The 26,871-nt window shown below is 43.7% G+C and overlaps 1 protein-coding gene across 9 annotated transcripts in view; it reads right to left on the reverse strand.

The window, feature by feature from the left end:
• MPDZ (multiple PDZ domain crumbs cell polarity complex component) overlaps positions 1-26,871 on the reverse strand; it is an 856,387-nt gene that overhangs the window by 645,289 nt on the left and 184,227 nt on the right. For all 9 annotated transcript variants that reach the window (XM_086961394.1, XM_086961393.1, XM_086961386.1 and 6 more), the window contains exons 11-13: positions 14,306-14,504; positions 10,995-11,084; positions 4,030-4,109 (exon numbers count right to left, since the gene is read on the reverse strand). In XM_086961394.1, the coding sequence (XP_086817520.1) occupies positions 4,030-4,109; positions 10,995-11,084; positions 14,306-14,504 (369 nt within the window). The remainder of the gene's footprint in view (positions 1-4,029; positions 4,110-10,994; positions 11,085-14,305; positions 14,505-26,871) is intronic.

Below are 26,871 nucleotides of genomic sequence, written 5' to 3' on the forward strand. Positions count from 1 at the left end.
CTGTCTTCAAGTTTCCGCTTGCCGTGTCCTTCCTGATACAACCATTAAATAAATGTGTTTTGTGATTCTGTTTGCTCCTTTAGTGCCGATTTAAAATATTTCTATAATCTGCACGAATTAGCTGGGTGAAATGTCAGTGGCGGCGTATGGTGTATCTGTTGTCGATACGAGAAAGCTTGCACTGCTGTGCAGACGTGGAGCGCCCGTGCCTGTGCAGTATGGTGTGTTTGTGAGATGGACGCTTGCACTACTGAGGCAGTTGTGGTGTATCTGTAAGGTGTGGTGTCTTTGTGAGACAGACGCTTTCACTGCTGAGGCAGTCATGGTGCGCACCTGCCTGTGAGGTGTGATGTGTTTGTAAGAGGGACCATTGTACTGCGTAGGAAGGCGTGGTGCGCCCGTGCGTCTGGTGAGTTTGTGACACTGAGGCTCGCACTGCTGGTGCACTTGTGGAATCTGTACTTAATAGGAGCTCGAGGTTGGAAGGCTTTTATGATTGTTTCAGTATAGGAAGGAGGCACAGGATCTGGTTTCAGGACAGTAAGTGTAAGTCACACCTTGTCTGTCACACTCTACAACACCACTTGGGAAGCCTGTGTCCTCCACACTGGCAAGAGCTTGCGAATGGATGTGCGTCCGCGTGAACGGCCTCCTGCAGGCAGACAGTAAGAGCGCCAATAACTTCTGTACGGACACTCTTGTCATGTAATTCGTGCACCAAGAAGGCATTTTGTTTCGCAGCGTGGTGCACTCTGGGCGGAAGATAGCTCAGTTGCGAGAGTGCCTGCTGCAGAGGGCTGTGCGGACCCTTTAGTGTCACAGTAAAATAACCAGACTGGCAGCCTGGCAACTACAAATTCCAGAAGAACAGTTTTGTGACCAGGTTTAGCCCCTCCCATTAGTCATAAGTATGGAGTCATTTCAGTTTATGGGGACAGTGTGACCAAATAATTACAAATTAAAAAAAACCTCCATGATCCCCAGGTGTTGACTCAGCAGTGTGTGACATAGAGCAATGCCCTCCTGACCCCTGGGTATTTCAACTTCTTGTAGCAGTGGAAGCCAGAAGAAGCACTTGCTTCACAGATAAACAAGATTTACAGGCATGTTAACACTCGAGCAGCTGAGCGTGAGGCGAGCCTTCCCACGCCACTGTATAAACAGACAAGCGCAGGCATGCTGATTAAAACCAGATGGCCCCTGCACGCTGATGCTGGCTCCCGAGATCAAAACGCTCTGGGAATGAACATTTCACAAGAAGCTGGGACCTCCACACGCCTTTGGCCAATTGCGTTCTAAAGCCGGATGCGAAGGCCAATGCCATGTGAGCACAACATGCACGAGCTTCTACTGAAGCTGAAGTGATTCCAAGAGGTTGATTTCCTATACAGCGCATGTGCGCTGCCATAGGCTCGACCTGAAAACAGGATGACATTTCTTAGAATAACGGCATATGTCAAGATATATTTATGGTATAATGCTAGTATTTACCATTGGATGTACTGTTATGTAATATTTGACAGCTTAAATAGCTAAAACGCGACAGACATCAAAGTATGAGTGCACGTCTATCGGTTAAATAAATATGGAAATGTACAGTTTTATACCTTCATGTATGAGCAAAACAGAACATAAATATGGATAAATACAGATAAAATGGCCAAAAAATTATTATGGAGAAATACAGACGGAAAGGTTAACAAAAAAAAAATACCATAAATCCGGGAGCCCTAATCATAATACAGGAACAGACGTGGTTTTTCTATGCGAGAGACGAGTGCCCCTGTATCCAAGTCTACACTACACCAATAGGTGTCTGCGCAGCAGAACTATACACAGCTTTTGTAAGAGGAAAGAATGGTGTGAGATGGTAAGGTCCATTTTAATAGCTGCATATTCAAATTACTCTGATGGCCTTGATTAAAGTCATGTTATAGTGTGAAGTCACACTTGAGCACCTTATCGAACGAGGAACATCTCAAAAGACAAGCAAGAACTGTCTGCAGAGTTAAGTTATTGTGAAATACTGCAGCCAATCAAAGCAAAGAATAAATCCAAGCAAACTTGCAGGCAAAAATAAACAATCGAAGAAGGAACCTGCTAAAAATTCAGATTATACCACCTCTTGGCTTCAATTCTGGTGAGCAAACACTAAACCGAGGAGTGGGACACCTAAGGAATCCACGGGAGGCCAAGCAATAGCACACAAGGTCATACGTTTTTAGCCTCAGAATATGTAGGTTTCGCTGACACCACCTCTGTGCCATGTACAGGAGGCAATATGGCCGGGATGCCCGCCACCCCCTCCCAACACCAATCCCCAAGGATGGGAGAAGTCGGACACAGGTTTGAACTTTTGGAAGGCGGGAGGGAGTCACCCTCCCGGCCGTATTTATTAAAATATGAAACAAAATTTAAAACATTAAATAAAAGTTTCATCATTATGTACAATTTTCATTTATTACATTTCGATGAAGACATGTTCTTTGGCTAACCTTAACAGCTCTCTAATACAAAGGTTTCCTAGCCGAGTCTAACATCCTGAAAATGCATACATTCTAAATTAAAATTGTACATCCTAGCATTAAGGGCCAACGGCAAGGTCTTAACCGGTGTCAGATCCCTACTACCAAAATCTCGCCCTCACGGTGTGAGTGGCGCATGCGCAGAGGACTCTACCCTCATTGCCAACTGTAACTTCCCTTGTCGTGGTGGGGGCCCCCTTTCCACTTGACGCCATCTTAAAGGTCGTCCGAGTTCCCGTGTGAGGTATCTGTAGGAAGGATAGCGTGGACTCCCCCCCATCCCCACACTCTCTATCCGCCGTCGCGGATATCCGGCCCCCGGGAAATTAGTAGGAGGGGCATCTAGCCGCCGCCCCCCTGGGAGGGGCCTATGGCCGTCTCCCCCTAGGCGACCCATCCTTAGTGGGTGCCGCCTCCCCGTGGAAGGGGCCAATGGCCGCCTCCCCCCGGGCGCTCCCATCCATTCTGGGTGGCGCCCCCCTCTAGGGACCTTGAAATTACTGCTCACCGATCATGACCTTACCGCCCGACCAAAAAATAAATACGACAGTTGTTCACCTACTAAGGAAAGAAAATTCTGACATAGCCTTGATGTGTCCTCAACTGCTCTCTCCTACAAAGGAAAAACGTTATCCTAAAGGCAGAAGTCACATCCTTATCTTAAACATTCCTGTACTTTTTCTACAAAGGAAAAAAGGCCTATACATCTATCTCTCAGCAAAACTTTATTTAAACAAACATTGCCATAAGGGGCTGGTGGGTGGGTCAAAATTGCCGCTTGTTCCGTCGAGGGCTCACGAGCAACGAGTGGGTGCAGCCTTCAGAGCACAGGAACAAGAGGACGCTTCTTCGGATTCCCGCTCTATTTATTCTTCTGCGGGAGGGCGTGTACCCTCCTCTGGTACGCCTACTGGGCGTGGTCTTCCGTGTAGGTGTCTAGGACAACCCCTCTTGGGCGGGAAAAGGCACGCCCCGGCTACGCCACTTCGGGCATACCAGCCGAGCCACGCCCCCCGCCCAAAATGGTTTCCCGGGGGGATCGGGGCACCCAACCATACGTTCGGGGGGACCGAGTGGTCGCCCCTTTCCATTCCCTCCTCATGTTATGAACGGAGGTGCCTGCTCCTAGCAGTGCCAGTGAATACAACAGAGGTCACTAGGAGAAAGAACTATAAATTAAGACATTTCAGAACAAATGTTGAAAACAGGAATTCTGTAGAGAATGTTACAAAGAGGTGTTGTTAATTCTGTTGTGTAACAAGAACGAAGCATAAGAGCATACTTTCAATCTTAAATATTGTTCATTTATGTTATTAATATTTCCTTGGCCGAACATACTTTAATTGTGTGTTATACATATCACTATAGCGCATTTGTAACTAACAAGAAAATAAAAATGGAATGCAATGTGCAGGAAGAGATCTGAAAATGTTGTTTTTCCATCATTCAATAAATATCCATGTAAATGCACAACAAATAAGTCCAAATATCGTTAAATACATACCACAATTTCATAGGCTCCACCCATAATCCTCTGCCACTTATTCTGTATTGCCTCTTCTTCAGCTGAAGATAACTCAAACCCTAATTGGCACAAATAGAAAACAAAGGCTACTGTCAGGAATATTCCTAACTACAATACAGAACAGTGCCATCTTTGAACAGTAGCGTAGAGAACTCAAAATCGACACAGCTGTTTCTCAAGCAGAATTCATAAATTACCCTACATAAATAAGCTAATGTACTCATTCTTACTAAATCAATGTTTTTTTTTTACATTTAGCCATCCCTCACAATATCAATACAAGTACAATGCAGGCCCACCTTTCACCGATCCCTTTCCCTACCCCTTGCATCACACGTTTGGTTTCCTCTAGCTGGTCACTACAATAAAACTGATTCCCAAATCTAAGAGCAGGTTTTTACTTTCTCAAGAGTTCCATAACATTCAACATGCTGCACGGTATTCCGATTTATCAGATCTAGCATGGGTGGACTACATTTATTTATTTTTAAAAATAATCTTTATTCGTTTTACATGGGTGGACTGAATGTTAAGCAATCACCCACTGGTGGGTTGGTTGCTGGCCAAAAACAACTGCAGGACTAGTTTGAACTTAAAAGGTGGTTTCATCTGCATGAGCCTTTTGATTCGTCATTGTCTTTCAATAGCAGGGTTTCATCAAACTTTTTTTTGTGGCTTTAACTGGCCTTCGCTGTCGCAGACATGAAGAACCAGTGAGATCATGGCAGCGTACCTTCTGGCTCCCGCCAAATCCCTTTCGATGTGACCCATTTGGAATAAATGTGGTGTCCCGGCACAGTCAGCACCACATCACTGATCATGGAGGACCTACAACTCTGCTACATGCACTGCATGCTGACTAGCCTTGTTCCAACCTCAGGGATGCCTAACTGCCAGTGGCGCAAAGCAAAATGGTGGGGCACCATGCAGAATGTGGAGGCAGGCTTCTGAGTCTCTCAAACATCACACATATTAATTGACCTTGGGCTGAAAGGGCCCCCCCCAAATGGTTGTGGGGCACCTGAAGGCTTGCCCACCCCAGCCCCTGCACAGCAGGGGCATGTCTTACGACCCTGCTGCCTGGATTGTTTCTCTACCCTCTCAAGGACATTTGCTTTACATGAAGGTTAACAACATGATGTGTCTGCTTTGCAGCAGGGCTGTCTCCTTGCTCTACTTCTCCATCACTTAGGGCCGACACTTTTCTGCCTTGGACTCCTTCTCTAGATCTACACTACAGCATCTGCACCAGAAGGCTGCCTCCTGTGTCTCTATCCTCCATTGCTGCCTACAATTCCCCTTTCTCTGGGCCTCCTTCACTGCTTCCGCCCTCCACAGCTGCTAAACCTGTTGTAGAACACCCCACACAGTATCAGCTGTTGCTTCCAGAAGTGAGGTTCATTTTGGGGGAATCAGGGGTAATAGTAATAACTAAATGAAACTGTGGTTAAGACGTATCTAGGTCAAAATGGTCCACACCGTTCTGAACTTTTTATTACTTTTTTGTTTACTTTTCTGTTTCCTGTGGGCATTTCTAATAATTTCAAGTGATAGCATTTCCTGTGATGCCACAAATTATGCTAATCCTCCTATCTTGTGAGAAAGTGGTTCTATATATACTGGACCAAAGTAAGGTACAGTGTGTATAGAGTCCACAATACCCAGAAGTATAACAGAGGTTAAAGTCAGGTGTGACCTTACCCTCTAAAGTGGTAGCTTGGTCGAGCAGTAAGGCAGTACCAGAGGACAGTGTAAAGCATTTGTTGAACACACTCAGTCAGCAAAATGGTCACACACTCAAGAACTGAACTCTAGGCCTATCAAAAGATATAGATGTTTTATATTTAGAACCAACAGGTATCAAAATATACTTTTCTCAATATGAGCACTCTCAGGTAATTACTTTGAAAAGAGGCAATACACTTTGTAACCACAATAGGCACAGTGGTTGCAGTAGGCAACACAATTCTAAACACAATTTAACATTGAGCTCAATGGGTTTTTCTACATAAATGCAGTTGATTACTTTATAGATTACTTTTGTAACTTCAGGACTGGATACTGGAGTCTGTCCTGGGGGTCTAAGCTGAAAACAGTTTAGTAAAACGTTTTAGTTATAGCAATGATTTTAAGGAATATAAAGGTATTTTAAAAGTTGCCAGAAACTTTTCAGTGAAAAACTAGCAATGTTATCCAATGGGAAGAAATTCGAGTCACAGTTAAAGTGGGTTCTCGTTACTTTTGTAATCCAGGACTGGACTCCTAGGTTCAGTACTGGGGTCTCTACCTAATACAGGTAAGTAATTACGTTTCAGTATTTGGTACGATTTTTAAGCAATATTTGTAATTTTCAAAAGTAGACAGAAGAAATTACAGAGAAAAACAGTCAATGGTTTCTTATGTGAGAAAATTCAGGTTACTAGTAAACACAGTTAGGATTACTTTTGCGGTTTAGTACTGGGCTAAAAGGTACAGTACTGGCTTCTCTACTGGTCACAGGTGAGTACTTCGGAATTCGTTACTCGGCTGATTTCAGATTAATATTTTAAAGTTTAAAAACTTCACACTTTGAAGATTTTTCGAGTCAAACCAGTCAATGTTATCCTATGGTAGGAAAGTGAGTTATCGGTTTTCAGGTGAGAACTCGATTCGTGAAGTTAAGGTTAAGACTCATGGGTCCCCCAGGGTCAGGTAGGTACAGTTGGTACACCCTCAGCAGCACAGGGGAAGCCGGGTGCAGAGGTAGTTAGGCCCAATGTTATCCTATGCGAGGCAGGGGGCCTTCGGTTGGTGGCTGCTGGCTAGCAGGTCACGCGGCTGTGGGAGCTGGACTCCTGGTCACTTGCTCAGGGCAAATGGGGAAGTAGATAAGGACAAAGGTTGCACTGCCAGGGGTACTCGGGCGACTGGATGCCGGGTGCTTTTGAGCCGTCGGGCGCTCAAAGTTATTCAATGGAGATCTTGAAAAGGGAACAAAGGCTGCAGGCTCGGGGACGGAGGATCTTCGGGTGCGACCAACACTTCAAGGGGTAAGTTGGGATCTTGGAGGATAGGTAGGCACCCAGGAGTTGGGCACAGGGGGACATGGGGGCGCCGGGTGCAGGGGTATCTTTTGAGGTCGGGAAATCTTAGGGTCCCTTGTCCTAAGGCTGCAGGCGTTGTCTGGGTCATCGAGGAGGGTCCTTGGGCACTGGATCCCAGGTCAGATTCGCCGGGGGGATGTCCTCAGGGTCTTGATTCACTCCAGCACAGGCCAGGCTTGGCGGGTGCAGAGTGTGCAGGGTTCACGGTTCCGGGCTGATGCCAGGGCTTGTTACTTGCTTTGAGCAGTACCACTGCTCGTGGGAAACCCAGGTAGTCAGAGTCACAAGGCAGTCAGGTCCTCCGTGGTTTTTGAGGTTGCAGACCACTGGAGATGCCGGGGTTTAACAGGAGCAGGTTCGAGGTTCGACAGGCCGGTAGGGCTGGGGCCAAATCGGTTGGTGTCTTCCTCTTTTTAGCAGCTGCACAGCAGGTCTTCTTGTTCCTTGTTCTTCTTTCTTGTTTCGTAATCTGGATCTAAGGAAAAAGGTTCAGGGTGCCCCTAATACCAAATTTAGGGGCATTACAGGTACGGCAAGGGCAGGGACCAATGGGTCCCTGTCCTGGGGTGGGTACACCCCCTAGCCTGCTCCTCTCCTGTGGGAGGGGGGCAGGAGCCTAGCTGTGATTGGGCAGGGCTTCCCATCTTCAAGACGGCCGGAGCCTGGGGTCGTGCATCACCTCGCCTCTCCCACCTGAGGAGTGGGGTTGGCACAGTCTGGCACACCTCCCTTTCTGACGTAGGGTTCCCCGCCAGTCTTCCTGCCAGAATGGGGGTCGGAACTGGTGAGGGCCAGTTGCTGAGTACAGCAAGTGGTCTGGAGAAGCTCACAAAGGCGGAATGCATTTGAAGCTTCCCCTGCCTATCCTGGGGGAGGAGGTTTGGCACCTCTTCCCAGGATATGCATTGTTTCAGGCCCAGGAGAGCGGGTGCTCTCCAACCAGGGGTCCAGCAACATGTCTGCTGGGTGGCAGCCTAGGCTGCCTCTCAGACAAGACGTGGATTGTAGGTTAGGTTTCAGGGGGCAGCTCTAAGATGCCCTTTGTAGAGCATTTTACATTAAATCCCACACTGGCATCAGTGTGGGTTTAATGTGCTGTGAAGTTTGATATCAAACTTGTCAGCCTTCTGTGTAGCCATTATGGTTCCGTGGATTCGTAATGACAACCTCCCAGCACCATATACTCTTAATGGCATCACTGCAATTACAGTGCCCAGGAATGGCCCTAGGTACTGTAGGGGCACAGGGCTCAGGCACCTGTGCCCACACCACTGGCATAGAGCAACCCGCTAGAGGGATGGCTGTTGTTTGCCAGGGCAGTGGGTTTTCGGGCATGGCACACAGGGATGTTAGTTAGTTCAGCACCAGGACACTCAGCCTGGAAAGACAGTGTGTGTGTGTCAGGGTACATGGCCTCTAAGGGTGGCACAATAAGTGCTGCAGCCCTTAGGGGTCTTCTCTGGTCACAATGCCCTGGGTACCCAGGGCACCATTTACTAAGGGCAGACATGTGGCCAGAGATGCCAATTGGGTTTCGGCTTTAGTACAGTTTAAGGGTAGGAACACAGGACAGGGTACCTGATTGGCAGGGACCCAGGGCACACCAAGGAAAAATGCATCAGGTATCAGGCAAAAAGTGGGGGGGTACTGCAACAGAAACTCACTTGCTCACACCTGGCTTCATTCCCTTAGGAATAAAATACATGGGTACGGTATTCTTCTGAATATTTTCGCTCCGCTCTCTTTGCATCAGTTTGAGGGACACGGACTCTAACGTCAGAGTTGGGTGTCACGATTCACATGTAAGAATTATGGGTGTCACCTTCGCGTGATCAATTGTTGTTATTGCTTTTTTTATATTGCTTCTTTGTAACTGTACATCACTCTGATGTGTAAAGTTGATATATATAATAAATATAATGAGAGGGTCTTTTCATGTCACTCCCTCTTAACCGCCAGCTACATGCTCTCATGGAATTAACTGATACCATAAAATCCATTCAAGATGAGGGAAAAAATGCCGTCTTGATACTGCTTGATTTATCGGCGGCGTTCAACACCATCTCTCACGACATCCTCATCAATAGATTGAGATGGAATGGTGTTACGGACAAAACCCTCGACTGGATTGTCTCTTCCCTCGCAGATAGAACTCAGACAATATCTTTGAGACCTTTCTTCTCAAAGGAAAAACAAATAAATGCAACCTGGACAGATTATCCTTGGAGGTTGAATAAGAAACTGTCGAGGAACGTTCATTACTTGGCTGACAGTGTTGAGTAGAACATATAGTGACCTTTGGCATTGTGTCCCCTGGGAACTGATTGTTACATATCTGGAAAGGACCTGAGGAAGGTGGTCTTTACACCCTGAATTCACCGAAACGCATGTCGACCTAGTGCTGAGTCTCATGTTCCATTTGGAGACTCGAAAGTTGGCAATAGTTCTCTCTTGCCCGATAATACTCAACTGTGTACAGATATTGGATGAGTGTAGTTGATGTGAGCATGTATGATTTGGTATGACTGGAGTATGACTGCATGTATTTATTTCTAACCAGTGGGACACATCTTTTTATCTGAATTTGTTCTCTCATTATGCAATTTTACTTAGATTTGTGTTTTCTGGATTGTAAATATTCTGTGCTATAAAAGGAATGAATTTGTGAGCAGAGAAATCCAGTAATGCATACTCTTGTGTTTTTTATATGATATAGATAATAGTTTGTAAAAAATGAAATCTTTCTGAATAAAAAAATATGAAAAATTAGATGAAAAAACGAAAATGAAATGTTTTTTGATAAAATAAAATAACAAATGAGATGATCAGAATTGTTACTGTTGCATTTCTTATTGTATTATTGATATAGGAACTATGTCCAATAATAAAAATAAGATGGTCTGCGAGGGAAGTATTTAGATTTGTGTGTATTTTGTACCCCTCTTTTCCCTGACCTAGATTTATTACAGAGGGGGTCCCTTAAACTTTAGCCATGAACTCAACAGTGGCCAGTGCCTAGAGTCAAATATCCTCCTCTGTCTTGGGCAGGTGCAATGATTATGCCCCACCATGTTTAGACATAAAACTTATTTGCAGTAAAGCCTGTCAGAATCAAGGCACTCTTGTGTCTTGAAAAATGCTAGTGCTAGACTTACTGTTCTTAGTTCTGGAAAAGGTTTGAGGGTCTTTAGTACTAGGAAAATTGCCCTGAGTTCGGGAACAATTGTGTGAAGGTCTGCTTTTTGAACTGTCAACCTTCCTTTGTCTGTGCACGCTTCCCAATATAGGCCCCCAGTATATAAGGGATGAGTCTGTAGTATAGGTCACCTGGAGTTTTAGGTCAAGGAAAGGTCTACTATTAATGTTTAATTTAATTTACTTAAATATTTCTGGACCACTTTTTTTCAACATATTTATTGATGAGAATAGACTTCAATGCCTCATCTTGGTAAGCTTGTCTTAAAGACTGTGGTTTGCTGTGAAATCATTGAGAAAACACATTTAACTATGGGGTATAAGATTATTTTATAAAGAACTTTGAATGATGGCCCTCTTCTGTATTATCTCCTATACACAGACTCCTGGTTTTCTCATTTACTAGTACTTTCAATGGGACCAAACAAATCCATATGTTCATATCCTCCAGACATTAGAAGGGTATGCTGAATCCTTAATGGCATGGATCACGGCATCCTAGAATTAATGGGCATATAACAAATTAAACATCCTTAGTGACATCTAACTCACTGGCAGTTCAAAAAGTACATACACCAGTTGAAACAGTATTCAGCATTTCCCGCATAGCGCAATAAATACAATGTATACCTTAACAATGCAAGCAAAATATTATTCAATCCCAACCTGATTCCTCAGGCTTTTCTTCCATCGAAACATCAGACACAGTAGTGCTGATCATGGGTGTTGGGGAAACTTCTTGTTGTTCCACATTTTCTGAAAAAGGAAATATGACATGGGTAAGTTCCTCCATTAAATTTCCATATTAAGACATTTTGCTCTACACAAAATACTAACTCACAAACTAAACAAATTTAGGCTTTCATCTAGGGTAGTATTGATGAGAGAATTAGGAATAGCAAAAGAAAATATGTTTTTCAGGGTAAGGTAATGGCCACATGGAACAATCGTCATCCGTTACTAAGAGGGGGAAAAAGGAGAATATTAGGGGAGCCTTATCAATTCTCTATCATAGGATTATAATCATAAAGGATAATATACCCACATCTGCCAGAAACGGTGGGAGGTGTTCCTATACAGTTCTGAAATCCCTACTCAAAACAAGCCTTTGGTGGATATAAGGGGACCCTCAGCCACATGTTTATAATGGCATGCTTTACCATCAAGACCCTACACCAGAGTGATTAGCACATGAAACCATCACCCAGTGGGATGCTGACAGCCAATACATCAAGTTAAATTAGAGAGCCCTTCACACCCCCACTACCACAGAAATCCCTATTAGACAAATGTGGGGAGAGAATAGACTCAGGAGTTGTGATACTTAAGTGATACGAAAAATCCAATAATCACTGATTATCCTCATGGACAAAAACCAGACAGATGTATGCATTGATACTGTGATTGCTCTGTACTATTTTAAAAAAGAAGGACAGAGTGTACTGTTAAAAAAAGAATCATTATAGTCTCTGGGAATATGCATCAGAGTTAAATGACCTCATCTGCGACGCCAAAATGGCCTTCGATACGATAGAGTGGCTGTTTCTTTTTGTCACACTTGAGCAGTATAGTTTTGGGAGCTGATTTGTGTCTTGGGTGTGTCTTCTTTACGCTGACCCCTTGTCACGGATTTCCGTGAATGGTACCCGCTCCACTTCCTTTGCCTTGGGGATGGGTACGAGACAAGGCTGCCCACTTTCGCCCCTGCTCTTTGCCCTGGCCCTGGAACCCCTGGCGATCTGGATAAGGGGAGACCCGCTCATTGGGGGCTTAAATTGGTCAACTGATTGGTCCAATAGGATTTCCCTTTACGCCAACGACATTCTTTTGTATCTGGCTAGGCCTTCTTTCTCACTGCGGCATGTCCTCCACATTTTTGCTTAATTTAAAAAATATTCCGGGTATACTATAAACTGGGACAAGTCTGTGGTGTATGTGTTGAGCGGAGATCCTCCGCTTCTACCGACGGGTTTTGAGGACTGCATAGTGAACGACGGCTTTCAGTATTTAGGAATCTATGTCATGTCCGATTCCTTTGTCTTTTATGAACGCAACGTACTGCCCCCGTTGCTTTGTCTCAAATCAGATATCCGTCATTGGAAAACATTACCCCTAACTTTGTTAGGTAGAGCGGCCCTTTACAAAATGATGGCTCTTCCCCATTTTTTGTATGTTTTACAGAACGCTCCATACTCCGCTCCTCCGCAGTATTTTCAACTAATTGACTCTAACGTTAGGGCCTTGCTTTGGGATCGGGGTCCTCCCTGTATCACGCGTACTAAATTGACAAAGAGCTGGTATGATGGTGGTATCGCCTTGCCTGACATCAGATCTTATTTACTGAGCCTCACATTAGTGGTCTTAAATCGTTGGTGTTTATCGACCTATTTTGGACCCCGCCTAAAGTATGGACCTCTACAATATGGTACCCGGCTCTTTTCTCAGAGAACTCTATGGGGTGCGCACCATGTCCTCAGGTTCACTCCAGCGTCCACTTCTGTGGACATATGGCACAAAGCAACACAGGCCTTGGGGTGAAGAGACAAAATAACTCAAGTTACCCCCCTGTTGGAATCTGGCCGCTTGGGTATGCTCTCCCAGCAGCCAAGATTTGATAAATGGGATTTGATTGGTCTTTCGACTGTCGGGGATCTGTGGGCGTGTTGCAGAGTGATTCCTTTTGCCGATCTACAGAGAGATTATCAATTGCAAGGCCGAGAAACTTTCCGTTACCTGTAGGCTGAGAATGCGTCGCGTAAAGCCATTCCTAAGAACTCAGAGGTACCGTTTTCCTCACCTCTGGATGATAGGTTGCTGGATGACTATCTCCCAGAGAGAGCTATCTCTTTGATCTACCGGAAAATCCTCAATCACACTCCAGACGCTCAAGAGAAACTGCGGGCTAAATGGGTGGGCAATATTGGAGATCTGGATGACGATGATTTGAGAGAGGCGCTGGCATCCCCATGTGAGGTTGAGATCCAGTCACAATTTCGACTTACACAACTTAAATTGTTGCATCGGACGTACTACACCAGTACGTTGCTGGTCAAGATGGGTGTGCGGGATTCCCCTTCTTGCACACGTGGATTTGGCCAAGATGGCACTTATATGGACCAATGGTGGCACTGCCCTGTCGTACGGAAGTATTGGGGAAAGGTTAGTGCCGGCATGACTCGCATGTGTAATTTCAAGATAGACTACTCCCCCCGGATGTGTCTCCTTAATATTTTGAAAGACACAGATTTGCCCCGGACTGAATGGCTGTGGGTCACGTTGGGATGTGTGGTGGCAAAGCGCAACATTGCTAGAACATGGAGGGGTGGAGTTCTGCTGTGTTATAATGATTGGAAGTCAGACATGGATTGGTGTAGGCAGGCAGAGAAGGTGCTTTATGAAAGTAGGGGTTGCCCACAATGAAAGTAGAGGTTTGCTGTGTACCCGGTTGCCCCCCTCCCTCCCTAGTGGTGGACGATGAAGATATTTATTTGCTTTACATATGGAACGACAATGTATGTTCTCTTGTAATGTTTCCCAAACGCCTATATTTGCATATTCGCTTTGTTTTGAGCTTTTTGTATTGTGATATTATAGTATTGTATTGTTTTGTTTTATGTTCCTTTGAATAAAAATATTCCCCCCCCAAAAAATGACCTCATCTGATCCACAGCCTCAGCATTAGGAAAAATATTGATTCACTACAAAAATCTGTACATCAATATGATGCATACAATGTTTTAAGCATTTTATTTGTTGACACATTTCACAAAAGAATGCATCTAAAGTAGATATCTACTGGAATTGGCTATTTTATGAATACAGAACCTGACATATTTAGGTTATGCAAAAGTGATGCTAATAATTCCACAAACACACAGCAGCTGACCTTACAGTCAACGTACAAAAAGAAAAAGAAACAATTTATTTAACTAAAGTACTTGAATGCAATTTGGCATAGCAAGCAGTCTGCAAGATACCTTTAGATATGGGAAAGTCTTTGATCAGAGATGGTTGTTCCTTCTCAATGGTTATGCCTCTGGGCTCTTCACTAGGCAGAAGGACAGAGCCCTGCCTTGGGCCTCTCCTGGCCAGAGTGAGTTCAACAACTTGCCCTGTGTGTCGCAAAACCTCAACTGCTTGCTGGTTTGTGAAGCCTTGCAGGTTTATACCATCCACCTGTGGAATGAACCATGAGTAGTAAATAAACATCAATCCTCCAAACAAAATATTGTTAATGTATATAAGCATTTACAGAAGTACATCTATTCAATTTGAAAATCAGTCTTTCTGGTCACATGCTCCATTCATATCCACCGCAACCCATCAAGAAAATTGTGTGAGTAGTTATTTTAACCTGTACTAACATTTTTAGGTCTCACCTATGCAGTGCTTGCACGCTCTCTTCAAGACATGGTGTATTCTGAATATGGGCTTTAAACTCACCCATGTATTTTATTGGCTTCTTTGACTGTCTTTTCTAAATGTTTGTTTTAAATTAGTTAATTTGTTTAGTAGTCCCTCCTTAGTACCTCCTTTTTTCCTGTTGTAACCTCTCATAAGGACTGCCCCTGTTACATGTGTTGTTACTCAATATGTGTTACACTTTGTGAGCGCTATTTTCTAAATGACCTCCTCCCAGCTGCTGTTGCAGACACAACACGCTCTCACGCTTCCACAAAGTAGAGTTCATGTGTTTTCCTGGCTCCGTGAGGTACCCATTTATGGACGCCAAGCTTTATCTTTTAAAGACCTTGTAAACACCCCTCCCACCCCATCTAGAGCGCCATGGTGCGCTTCATCGTTAACAATGGCGGCCACGCGGCTTTCTTTTATTTTGCATGCTCGCAAACTCTTTTATTTGTACAACTTGTGCCCTGAGTACAAAGCCATGATTTGTATTTGCGACCATGAGAGTGTGTACATCCCCAGCAGCTAGACGGCTACTTGCCCAAACTCCTGCATCAACTAGTATTGTAAAGTGTTACACTGACTTCACAGCTTCACGTTTGAATCCTTACCCAGGTCTCTTCAGCACATGAGAGCATGCAATAAGACATGGGAGTCTAACTTGCATGTGCTCTGTTGCTGGGTCACTTGACAGAGGCTGCAGCGAGTGCACGCTGAAGGCATGGTATAGCAGGCTCGTGTTAGCCATGGATCTGACACCCAGTGCCCAAGTCTTCTCCATCCTCAGCTGGCGCCGCTCACCACCATCCTCCTCTGTAGTGACACATTTATGCTTTACATGTTCTGAAAGAAGGCATATGGGATCTCTCCTAGCCCTTGCTCCATTAAGTGAATTCTAGGAACGAGAGTGTGCGTTAATCATGATAGTATGCTATATCCAATCTTGCCTGTCCATTAACGTCAACCATGGTCTAACACAGACAGTATTAATTGTCGCTCTACAGTTGCCCAAGTCGTCAATCCCCACACTACTGCTCACCCTAAACTAATGCCTACTCACATAAAGTTTATCTAGAGTGGCAGACTTTGTGCGTTAAGTAATGCTTTACAAATGAGTGAACGATCCTGGGTGGAAACATTATTCCGTAGCCAACTCTAGACTTAGTGGGCAGGTTTGATTGCGAGGGAGGAGCAACAAAGTACTCAGGATTTTCTAACTAGCAAAAGTAACTTTCTTCTTAGAGGGGACAATTTGATCGCTTTAGTCTGGCATAAAGGGTTGCCCAGTACAGACATTGTGGTGCACTCTTTATATGTACTAATTTATGAACGATTTATTTATTGAAAATACTTTGGTAATCAAAAAGCACACTATTCCACAGTGCTCCTTTCACCCCATCATTAATGCATCTGTCTTTATTCTATGATTGTACGCCTACCCTTACACTGTTTTTAGTTGTTATTGTAGAGTGTTGAGCTAAATTAATTTTGGAAGGATATATTCAATGCCTTGTTATGTTATGCTGACAAAAGTAAATTAATTGTCTTTAATATTCTCTCTAAGCTCCACATTTGACACTTCGCTATTTTAGGCACACCTTCTCAATGATGAGTTTCATTTTCATTTGATGTCTGTTAGTTTCTGTTTTTCCGGATTGCAGTCACTTAGTAGGTGCTCTGTTTAAAGATGTGTTTTTTGTTTCCGGTCACAGTAAGTCGTTTAGTGCTCCCTGTTGCTGTTTATGCCTACCTGCAAAAAGTATTTTTTTAGGTTTTGCCTATGCAGTGCTTGCACTGTTTCTTTGAGACATGTTGTATTCTGAATAGTATAGCGCACCCTTTTTATCTTTAAATAATCACTCTAATGCAAACAAAAAATATAAATAAAAAACAATTCCATTTAAAATGGCTTCCTAAATGTTTTTTAAAAAAGATTACTTTTCTAAGCAGCGCAGCACACCGTGCTCCATCTTCAACAATGGTGGACTTGCGCCTTTCTTTTATTTTGTGCGGCTCGTCCAACTGTATTTTTATATATTATATGTTTCTCTGACAAGCGCAGCACGCCGCGCTTCAACTTCACCAGTGGTCGATCGTGCTCCTTTCTTTTCCTTGGCGCAGCGGCTCACGCACCTCTTTACACCTTGAAGTCCTAGCAGCCTTTAAATAGAGGATACTTGTGTTTTGCTCCTCTGTTGCAGCTGTGTGAACTGGTACACAGTCAAAATATAAAGTTGGAAATATCGACCTACCATAATATCGAGTCTGAAATATCGAAGGAGCATAATATCGAAGTCAAGAATATCGTAGGACAGAATATCGACCCTAAGGTAAGTAATATCGAAATTCTTAATATCGATGTAAGTAATATCGAAGTTAGTAATATCGATAGCATATATATCGATGTTACTAATTTCGATGACACTAATATCGATATTTGTATTATTTTATAGTTTTTTATTATGTAAGTGTTATATGTTTAACTTAAGTATTTAAAATAATTACTATTATATATGTATTAATTTTATATAATAATAAATTAATTTATAAGAAAATTGTATGTTTTAGTACCGGAGCGGGTTGTGGGTTTATAGGGGAATAGGGTGGGAAGTAATTTAATTATGGTAAATTGATTATTAATTAGTAGGATTTATTAATAAATTATAATTAATTGGTAATTATTTGAAAATAATTGGAAAATAATTGTAATTATTTTATTAATTGATATATATGTTCTGTAGCGGGTTGTGGGTTTATAGGGGAATAGGGTGGGAAGTAATTTAATCATGGTAAGTTGATTAATAATTAGTAGGATTTATTAATTAATTATAATTAATTGCTAATTATTATTAATTAATTGGAAAAAATATTAAATTAATTGATTAATTGATATATATGTTCTGTAGCGGGATGTGGGTTTATAGGGGAATAGGGTGGGAAGTAATTTAATTATCGTTAATTATTTAATAATTAGTAGGAATTATAAAATAAATTTAATTAATTTGGAATTAATTTTAATTAATAGTTAATTAATTTTAATTATTTGCTAATTATTTTTCATTAATTCATAAATGGATAAATGTGTTATGTTGTGGGTAGTGGTTTTATAGGGAAATATGGTGGGAAGTAATGTAAATTTAATTAATTAATAATGTATTAAAACTAATTGTATAGTTAATAATATAATTGTTAATTAATTATTAATTGGTAATTAAATATTATTAAATGGTATTATTTTAAATTTATTTTAGGTTAAATATATTTTGCTAAGCATGTATTTTATAATTATGTATAGGTATTGTATATGGTTTATATTTATTTAATAGTTTATTTTTTTATAATTACAAAAATCGTTTATTTATAAGTATGTTATTTTAACCCTTATACTATCCAACACTTTCCCTACTGTTGCACTCTCTGGAGTTGGAATAGTATTTTTTACCCCTACGCTATCCAACGCTTTCCCTACTGTTGCACTCTCTGGAGTGGGAATAGTAATTTTTACCCCTACGCTATCCAATGCTTTCCCTACTGTTGCAGTCTCTGGAGTAGGAATAGTAATTTTTACCCGTACGCTATCCAACGCCTTCCCTACTGTTGCACTCTCTGGAATGGGAATAGTAATTTTTACCCCTACGCTATCCAATGCTTTCCCTACTGTTGCAGTCTCTGGAGTGGGAATAGTAATTTTTACCCCTACGCTATCCAACGCCTTCCCTACTGTTGCACTCTCTGGAGTGGGAATAGTAATTTTTACCCCTACGCTATCCTTCGCTTTCCCTACTGTTGCACTCTCTGAAGTGGGAATAGTAATTTTTACCCCTACGCTATCCAACGTTTTCCCTACTGTTGCACTCTCTGGAGTGGGAATAGTAATTTTTACCCCTACGCTATCCAATGCTTTCCCTACTGTTGCACTCTCTGGAGTGGGAATAGTAATTTTTACTCCTACGCTATCCAACGCTTTCCCTACTGTTGCACTCTCTGGAGTGGGAATAGTAATTTTTACCCCTACGCTATCCAACGCTTTCCCTACTGTTGCACTCTCTGGAGTGGGAATAGTAATTTTTACCCCTACGCTATCCAACGCTTTCCCTACTGTTGCACTCTCTGGAGTGGGAATAGTAATTTTTACCCGTACGCTATCCAACGCTTTCCCTACTGTTGCACTCTCTGGAGTGGGAATAGTAATTTTTACCCCTACGCTATCCAACGCTTTCCCTACTGTTGCACTCTCTGCAGTGGGAATAGTAATTTTTACCCCTACGCTATCCAACGTTTTCCCTACTGTTGCACTTTCTGGAGTGGGACTAGTAATTTTTACCCGTACGCTATCCAACGCTTTCCCTACAGTTGTACTCTCTGGAGTGGGAATAGTAATTTTTACTCCTACGCTATCCAACGCTTTCCCTACTGTTGCCCTCTCTGGAGTGGGAATGGTAATTTTACCCCTACGCTATCAAACGCTTTCCCTACTGTTGCACTCTCTGGAGTGGGAATAGTCATTTTTACCCTTACGCTATCCAACGTTTTATATAATTAATTGTAAAAAAATTAAATGTTTATTTTATTTTTTATATTAGTTACATTTTATTTATGTTATTGTTTTATGTTTGTAAATGTATTAGTAATTTAGAATATATTTTATTAATTTATAAATTAGTAAAATAATTATTAATACTTATTGTTCAGTACATATATATTATATATTTACTGTATATATTTAATTAATGTATTATTAATATATATGTATTATTTATTAATTTTAAACATTATTAGATACTTTTAAATATGTAGATTTTATTTATTAGTGTTATATACTTAATTTTACATTTATATATTAAAAGAAAAAAAATCGATATTTTTAACATCGATATTTTTTACATCTATATTATTTTTTCGATATTTTTGTACTTACCATGTTGTAGATAGGATGTCGATATTCTTGCCCTCGATATTGTTGACTCGATATTCCTGTAGGTCGATATTTATGAGGTCGAAATTCTGTCAGTGATCCGTGTGAACTATGTACATCATCTGTCATGCCTGCCTGCATACAGCGCATGCCTGCAGTTCATCTCTGTTGTTCATAAGTGGGCTCTAAGTTATGTTTACCATGACTGCGTGTAATTTTCCTAAATACTTTATGTAAACATAGCCATAGCTTTACTGTACAGTACCTATGAAAGCTTATAATATGGTATGGTGTACTCTTTTTTTCTATAAATAATCACTCCACTGTAAACAAAAAAACATAAATAAAAAACATTGTAATTTACAATGCCAATAGCTCCAACAAATGTGAGACCTATTGCATTGCAAATGCTAGTTGATTTAGCCATTGCTCTCTTCATTTTCATGTTTGTAACCTGTAAATCTAGGGGTTAACCTATATCTCTTGTGTTAACTGAACAAAGAATACTCTTTGCCTCCCACATGAAATAAAGTTACAACAAAAGAACTCACAATAACACGTTGCAAAATTAAGCCCCTAGGCACGCTAACTAGAATGCAATAACAGTACAGAGCCATTTCTTTCTAATGAAAAATAGATTATTGCTAGTAATATTAAGGTGTTAAGTTGTTCTTCTATTAAGAGTTCTAAACACAATCTTTATTATATAAAACAACAACAAAATGTTGCTTAATGTACACTGTGAAAACAGAAAATGTTTACCACTGGTCATCCAAGATTTGATTCAGCATTATCAGAAAATGCAAGTGTAAGTAAATATAACCAGTCTATAGTTTCACAAAAAATGTAATGTGAGTGAGTTAAAAAGGAAAAGAAACATGTAAAGATAGAGGTGGTTATAATAGCTTTGACGAGGAACAACATCAAGCCCAGAAGTCAGAGATGACCTTCCTTCCCGAAGCAAAAGCTTTGTACACTTACATAGTAAGAGGAGCACTTCTCCGACCCAATTCAGCATTTTTAGTGTTAAAATAGCAAGCATTACAGAAAAAAAACCATAATGAAAAAAAGAAGGCCACAGAAAGGAAGTTTTATTCTGAATGTACTAAAGACAACATAGGTTGCTTTACGCATTCACTGTTCGTAACATCAAACAAGCTGAACTCAATCTGAGCCAGTAACAGAGCCAACTTGAAGGCATGAGAGTAATCATTTATTCCTCACTTTTGAGAAATATGGTGCATCTAAACAACTATTTAGCCATTCGGCGGATGTCCAGTAGGAGGATGAAGAACATGGAAGTAGATCAATAAAAGAGCATCCCATTATTGGATTGTCAAACTTGGTTGGATTATCCTGTATGAAGAGTAAACAAATAACCGGAAATTGAGTTGACTGCTACCACCAGTTTAGGAACAAACCTCTACCCATGGTGCAGGATCAGATGTAATTTTTTTATAACTTGTTTAAGGCCTCAACAGACCTCATATGTTTATTACGAAATGGTTCCCTACTCTCAAGCATAGCTCTTATTAACATGTAGCTGGCTTGAAACCTCACAGGAAACTAAGTTGAATTGGAAGATTTAATTATTATTATTAATGAATGCTCAGTAAAACAACTTTACACGTCCAGGATGCGCCCTAAGTACTGGATCATTAATATTTTTGACCCAAACTTTAGCCTAACATATTTACATGATGTTTCTCCTAATGTCGGCATTACAAACAGTGTGTACTACAGTTTCTTGTACAATATTTTCAATAACTGATAACTTTTACGGGAGCAGTTACAGATTTCGTTTTAGAAACATCAAGATTCACTGAACACAACAACCCAATGTGAAATCTTATTTACCATGAATTAATTCGAATTATAATCTTAAAAGGTTATACAAATTTTCTTTATAAAGTCACTATAACACAGACTATATATACAGAGCACGTCTATGGACATAAAGTTCAACTGTAGTATGAAGGTGTCTTTACCACCAAATTGTTTTAACCAAGCCCTTGATTAGTAAACACAGCAGCAAGGAGGCAATTTTCTTTTGTTTTCCTGATACTATCCTGAACTCAGATGCACCCATGTCTGTTAGATGATCTTGCTTACTGTTCACCTTAGAGCAGGGTGAATGTCTCTGATGTGTCAGAGGTGGGACTATTACCAAGGGACATAGGTTTATTTCTACAAGAAATACCTTTACTATCTTGGATAAGGAGGTAGGTAGACAATAAGACGTTTTAGACCCAAAGACAATGATCAAATGCCTTAGTATATGCTGTGGGGGAATTCAAAGTGGGTAATGTTAGGGTTAGCTATTGATAGTTTTGAACTACAATCAAATACAATCTTAATCTCCCCACAAATCACTTGCGAGACTCACGCCCACTTGAATAATACCCTTTGGAGGAAGAAGCAAGAGGCTCCTTCTCCCGCTTTAAGAAAAGTAGGAAATATGCATTGACATCTGCCAGAATCACATCAGGACTATATTTTTCTACCAGAGCTTAGAAAGTGAGCCTCATAATTTGACCCCCAGGATCAGTACAGCCAATGGTTACCTCTGGTGCCTGTACATTGCTGTTTACAGCTAAAGTACTTTCACCTTGAAAGCATAGTATAGAAGCTGAGTGGTTATGGTGACAGTGAAGACTAATCTAAACAGAGACTTGCAGAGGCCTTTGCAAAGGAAGGAAAGGCCTTTCCGATCAGTTGAATAATCAACTGGGCTACCTTTTTAGACACAGCCCTCAAAGTGACTCAAGTCTTGGGTACCCAGGGTGAAGTGCCAGCATTCAAAATGGAAAGCCTGCAAGATCACCACAGATAAGAGGAGGAGCTTCGCGGGCAAGCAAGATGGCCGCGTAAGCTCGGAGCTCCGGAGACACTCCGACCCTCCGCATAAATCCTGATCGAAATCCTGTTCCACGGTGGTGGATTCTTGTTGGTGAATGGTCGTAGAGACGGGATCTGCTGTCCGATTCAAAATCCGACACTCATTGACGAAGATACGTCGTGTTGAAATTCCGTGCCAGGGGCGGACCATTGTCTCGGTGATGGCCGAGGCTGCGACACTGAAGTGCATGATCGATATGCCGAGTGAGTAACTCCTGTTCCAGCCGGCAGAGTAAGCGGAGTTGCGGAGTGGCCTATCGCTGGCTGAACATCTGTGGCTGCTACGCTCCACACTTGCTTGTGTACTCGAAGGGGTCTCGGTGTGCCACCCTTTGTTCTGCCCCTGGTTCCAACACGGCGGGCAAGGGCGACCCAGACAGAACGGTGAACCGGGTCAGCAGGAAGTCGGACCAACCCCAGACCAACAAGATTGACAGATATGCCCAACAAAGGACCTCGCCAACTGTGGCCGCTCATTCAAAAGACACTCTACGTGCGGGCTCGCCGGATGAGTCGGAGCCAACACTCCGGGACATCATGGGGGCTATAGCTGGCATCAGAACGGAGATGCACAAGCAACACGAGGTCCTGACGCACAAAGTCGATACCCTGGCGATCGACCTCAACCTGATCAGGACCGATCTTGGCAAGACTAATGATAAAGTGAAATCACTGGATATTAAAACTGCGAGCCTCACGACTGATGTCTCGGACCTGCAGACGGAGGTCCGGAATTTGAGGTCTGTCAACGACCTATTCTCAAGGCGGCTGGAAGACTTTGAGGGACGGGCCAGGCGGCAAAACGTACGCATTATTGGGGTTCCGGAGGGTGCAGAGGACTCGGCCACCGACCTCTTTGTCGAGGACCTGATAAAGACTCATCTGGCCCCTACGGGCCTCAGCCATTTCTTTTCGGTCGAGCGGGCCCACAGAATGCCGGGTGGACCACCGAAGTCGGGCGCCACGCTGAGACCCATCATTGCCCGCCTGTTCAATTTCAGAGATCGAGATGTGATCCTACAGGCCTCGAGACCGCATGGGCCCCTCAAGTTCCAGAACGCGGATGTCAACTTCTACCCGGACTTTACTAGGGCTGTTCAGAGACAGCGTCAAAGTTTTGCGGGAGTGAAGCGACGTCTCAGAGACTTGGGGATGAAATACTCCATGATGTTCCCCGCTAGACTGCGTATTGAGCACGATGGCCGTGCTGTGTTTTTCGACATGCCTGAGACTGTAAGTGACTGGCTGGACACTTTGCCGCACAGACGCGAGGAACAGGAGGAACATTCTGAGGGTGCCTCCGGAGGCCCTGATCGTCAGGAGTAGTACTCATTCCACTAACTTTGTCAGTCGGTGTTCCTGTTGACTATGACCTAGAAGCCATACTGTAGCACTGTATTGTGAATATCCTTCTTTCTAACATGGAGGGTGGCGGGGGGGACTGCGTGATCTCCTTTCTCCTCCAGGGTCTTCTTGTAGTTTAGTTTATGGGGCGACAGGCACACTGCTGGTTGGGGGGGGCTCTTTAGTCTGCTGCAGGAGTGCAGGGTGGGGGGTGGTATGCTCTAATTCTTTCAATGTATCTATGGGGTCGGCGGAGGCCCGAGGTTTGACGATGGGGGGTAGGAAATTAAAAGTTCTGTGTTGGAATGTTAATGGCTTGGGTGACCGCATCAAGAGAGGGGTGGTTTTGCAATTGTTTAGGAGAAGAATGCCCGATGTTATTTTGTTACAGGAGACACACTTGGTGGGAAATACGTGTCGTGCGCTCAACAGGAAGGGTTTCAAAATGGTGGCACATTCAGGGTTCTCCTCGGGGTCCCGGGGGGCAGGGATTATGGTGCGCACGTCTCTCCCATTTGAGATTGACTCCATTGTCGTGGATGAGAGGGGGAGGTACGCTGCCGTCACGGGGAGATGGGAGGGGCGGTCCCTGACTCTGGTTTCAGTTTATGTTCCCCCGGGGTTACAAAACAACACTTTTCAGGACCTTGGGAGCGCCATTTTGAGTCTGCCCGAGGGGCTTCTTATTGTGGGTGGTGATTTCAACTCAGTCTGCTCCGGGACCTTGGACAGACATCGGCCCAGAGATCTCCGTAGTTCACAATCATGGTTGCCCGATTTCCTTGACACCATGGGTCTGATTGATTGCTGGAGACTTATGCACTCCACCCAGCGCCAATACTCGTTTCATTCTGGGGCGCACGGTAGCCTCTCTAGAATAGATTATGTCCTGGCTTTGGCGGCCCATGCGCCGGCGATCTCTGAGGCCCGCATGCTGGCAAGGGGCATCTCGGACCACTCCCCGTGTGGGTGTCTTTTGACTTCGACATTGTGGTTACTGAGCGGCCTGTGGTGGTCAACCCATGGTATTTTCGAAACCCGAAGACGCGCGGACTCCTGGCCAGAGCTATTGAGCTCTATTTTACTGAGAATACTGGGTCGGTCACATCAGCCGCCACTTTATGGGAGGTGTTTAAGACGGTCCTGCGAGGTGAGGCCCTCACCCTCATAGCGGACGTCCGCAGGCACAGAGATGCCGACATGGTGCGCATCGAAGCAGAGATTATGGAGCTGGACTCCCAACTGGAAGCGGGCCCGACGCCTGAATTGCTCCATACCCTCTCTCTTAAGCAATTAGAATATCGCGATCTTGCCTCCGACGCTGCCATCGTCATGGGTAGAGAACAACAGGGTAGAATTTATGATGTCGGTGACAAGGCGGGCAAACTTCTTGCTTGGCTTGACAAGAAGGAGAGAGCTGGCCGCGTAGTTCCGGAGGTGTTGGGGGACGATGGCCTGCTTGTCACTGATCCGAGGGCAATAGTTGAGTCGTTCTCGGACTACTTTCAGGGCATTTACACTTCGGTCTCGGACCGGTCTGAGGCCGACTCCTGTGCTCTTTTGGCAGACATTGATCTCCCGTGCCTGTCGGAGGCAGACCGTGACGACCTAGACAGAGGCATTACTGCGGACGAGATAGCCCTTGCCATTCATTCCCTCAGGTCTGGTAAGGCGCCGGGCCCCAATGGTATTCCAGTGGAACTTTATAAAATCAAGCCAGATGTCGTTTTTCCCCCCTACGGAACATATTACTGGAGGCGCGAGAGACGGGCATGCTTCCCCACGACCAGAGGCTGGCCACCATTGTGGTTATCCATAAGGAAGGGAAACCAAGAGATTTGTGCCGATCGTATCGTCCCATCTCTCTATTGAACGCAGAGCCTAAGATTGTAGCCAAACTGCTGGCCAACCGATTGATTGGCGCAATCGGTGACTTAGTGCACCCGGACCAGTCGGGTTTTATTCCACACCGCAACACTGCCCTTAACCTTCGGAGACTCCACGGAGCCCTGGCTAGGGCCCACATACTGGAGGAGCCAGCTGTTCTGGCGTCGTTGGATGCCACGATGGCGTTTGACTCCCTTGAATGGAACTACCTGTGGGCAGTGTTGGCGAAGCTCGGCTTCGGTCCGGAATTCGTAGGGTGGGTTAAACTTTTGTACGCCAGCCCGCTGGCTAATGTGACGGTCAATGGTCGAGTTTCTGCGTCCTTTGCTCTTCAGAGGGGCACCAGGCAGGGCTGTCTTCTGTCGCCCCTTTTGTTCGCACTTGCACTTGAACCATTGGCGGCATGGATACGTAAACCCCCCGGACATACATGGCATTCGCTGGTCCCCCGAATTCGAGGACCGAGTGTCCTTATATGCAGATGACATCCTTCTGTACCTCACCTCCCCTTGCAAGTCTCTCATCGTGGCCTGTGATGTGCTTCGACTCTTTGGTCAGTACTCCGGCCTGGTTATTAATTGGTCAAAGTCGCACTTATACGTCCTGAAAGGGGGGACACCTCGTCTTCCGAGGGACTGTGGCATACAGGTGGCGAGACAGGGATTCAAATACCTGGGGATCTACATCTCCACTGACCCCAAAGCACGCTAAGAGAACAATTTGCTTCCCCCTCTTATTCGTCTTCGACGTGATGTAGAGGGGTGGCGTAAAATTCCTCCATCCCTACTTGGGCGCGCAGCGTTATTTAAGATGATGTCCTTGCCCAGATTCCTGTATGCCCTGCAAAATACTCAAGACCCGGTCCCGGCCAGATACTTTGGCGAAATCGAGAGCTTGCAACGTGCCCTGCTCTGGGACGGCCGGCCACGCATTGCTACCACGAAGCTCACGCTCCCGTGGTACGATGGGGGAATAGCATTACCCGACGTGCGGAGATACTATTGGGCCTCCCAGCTGGCGGCCATTAATCATGGCCTATACGGCCCGGTGGATAGTCCAGGGAATGCCATGGATCGGTGGCTCCTGGATGGC

Source organism: Lissotriton vulgaris, chromosome 3_1 (assembly GCF_964263255.1).
Source record: "Lissotriton vulgaris chromosome 3_1, aLisVul1.2, whole genome shotgun sequence".
NCBI classification, from domain to species: domain Eukaryota; kingdom Metazoa; phylum Chordata; class Amphibia; order Caudata; family Salamandridae; genus Lissotriton; species Lissotriton vulgaris.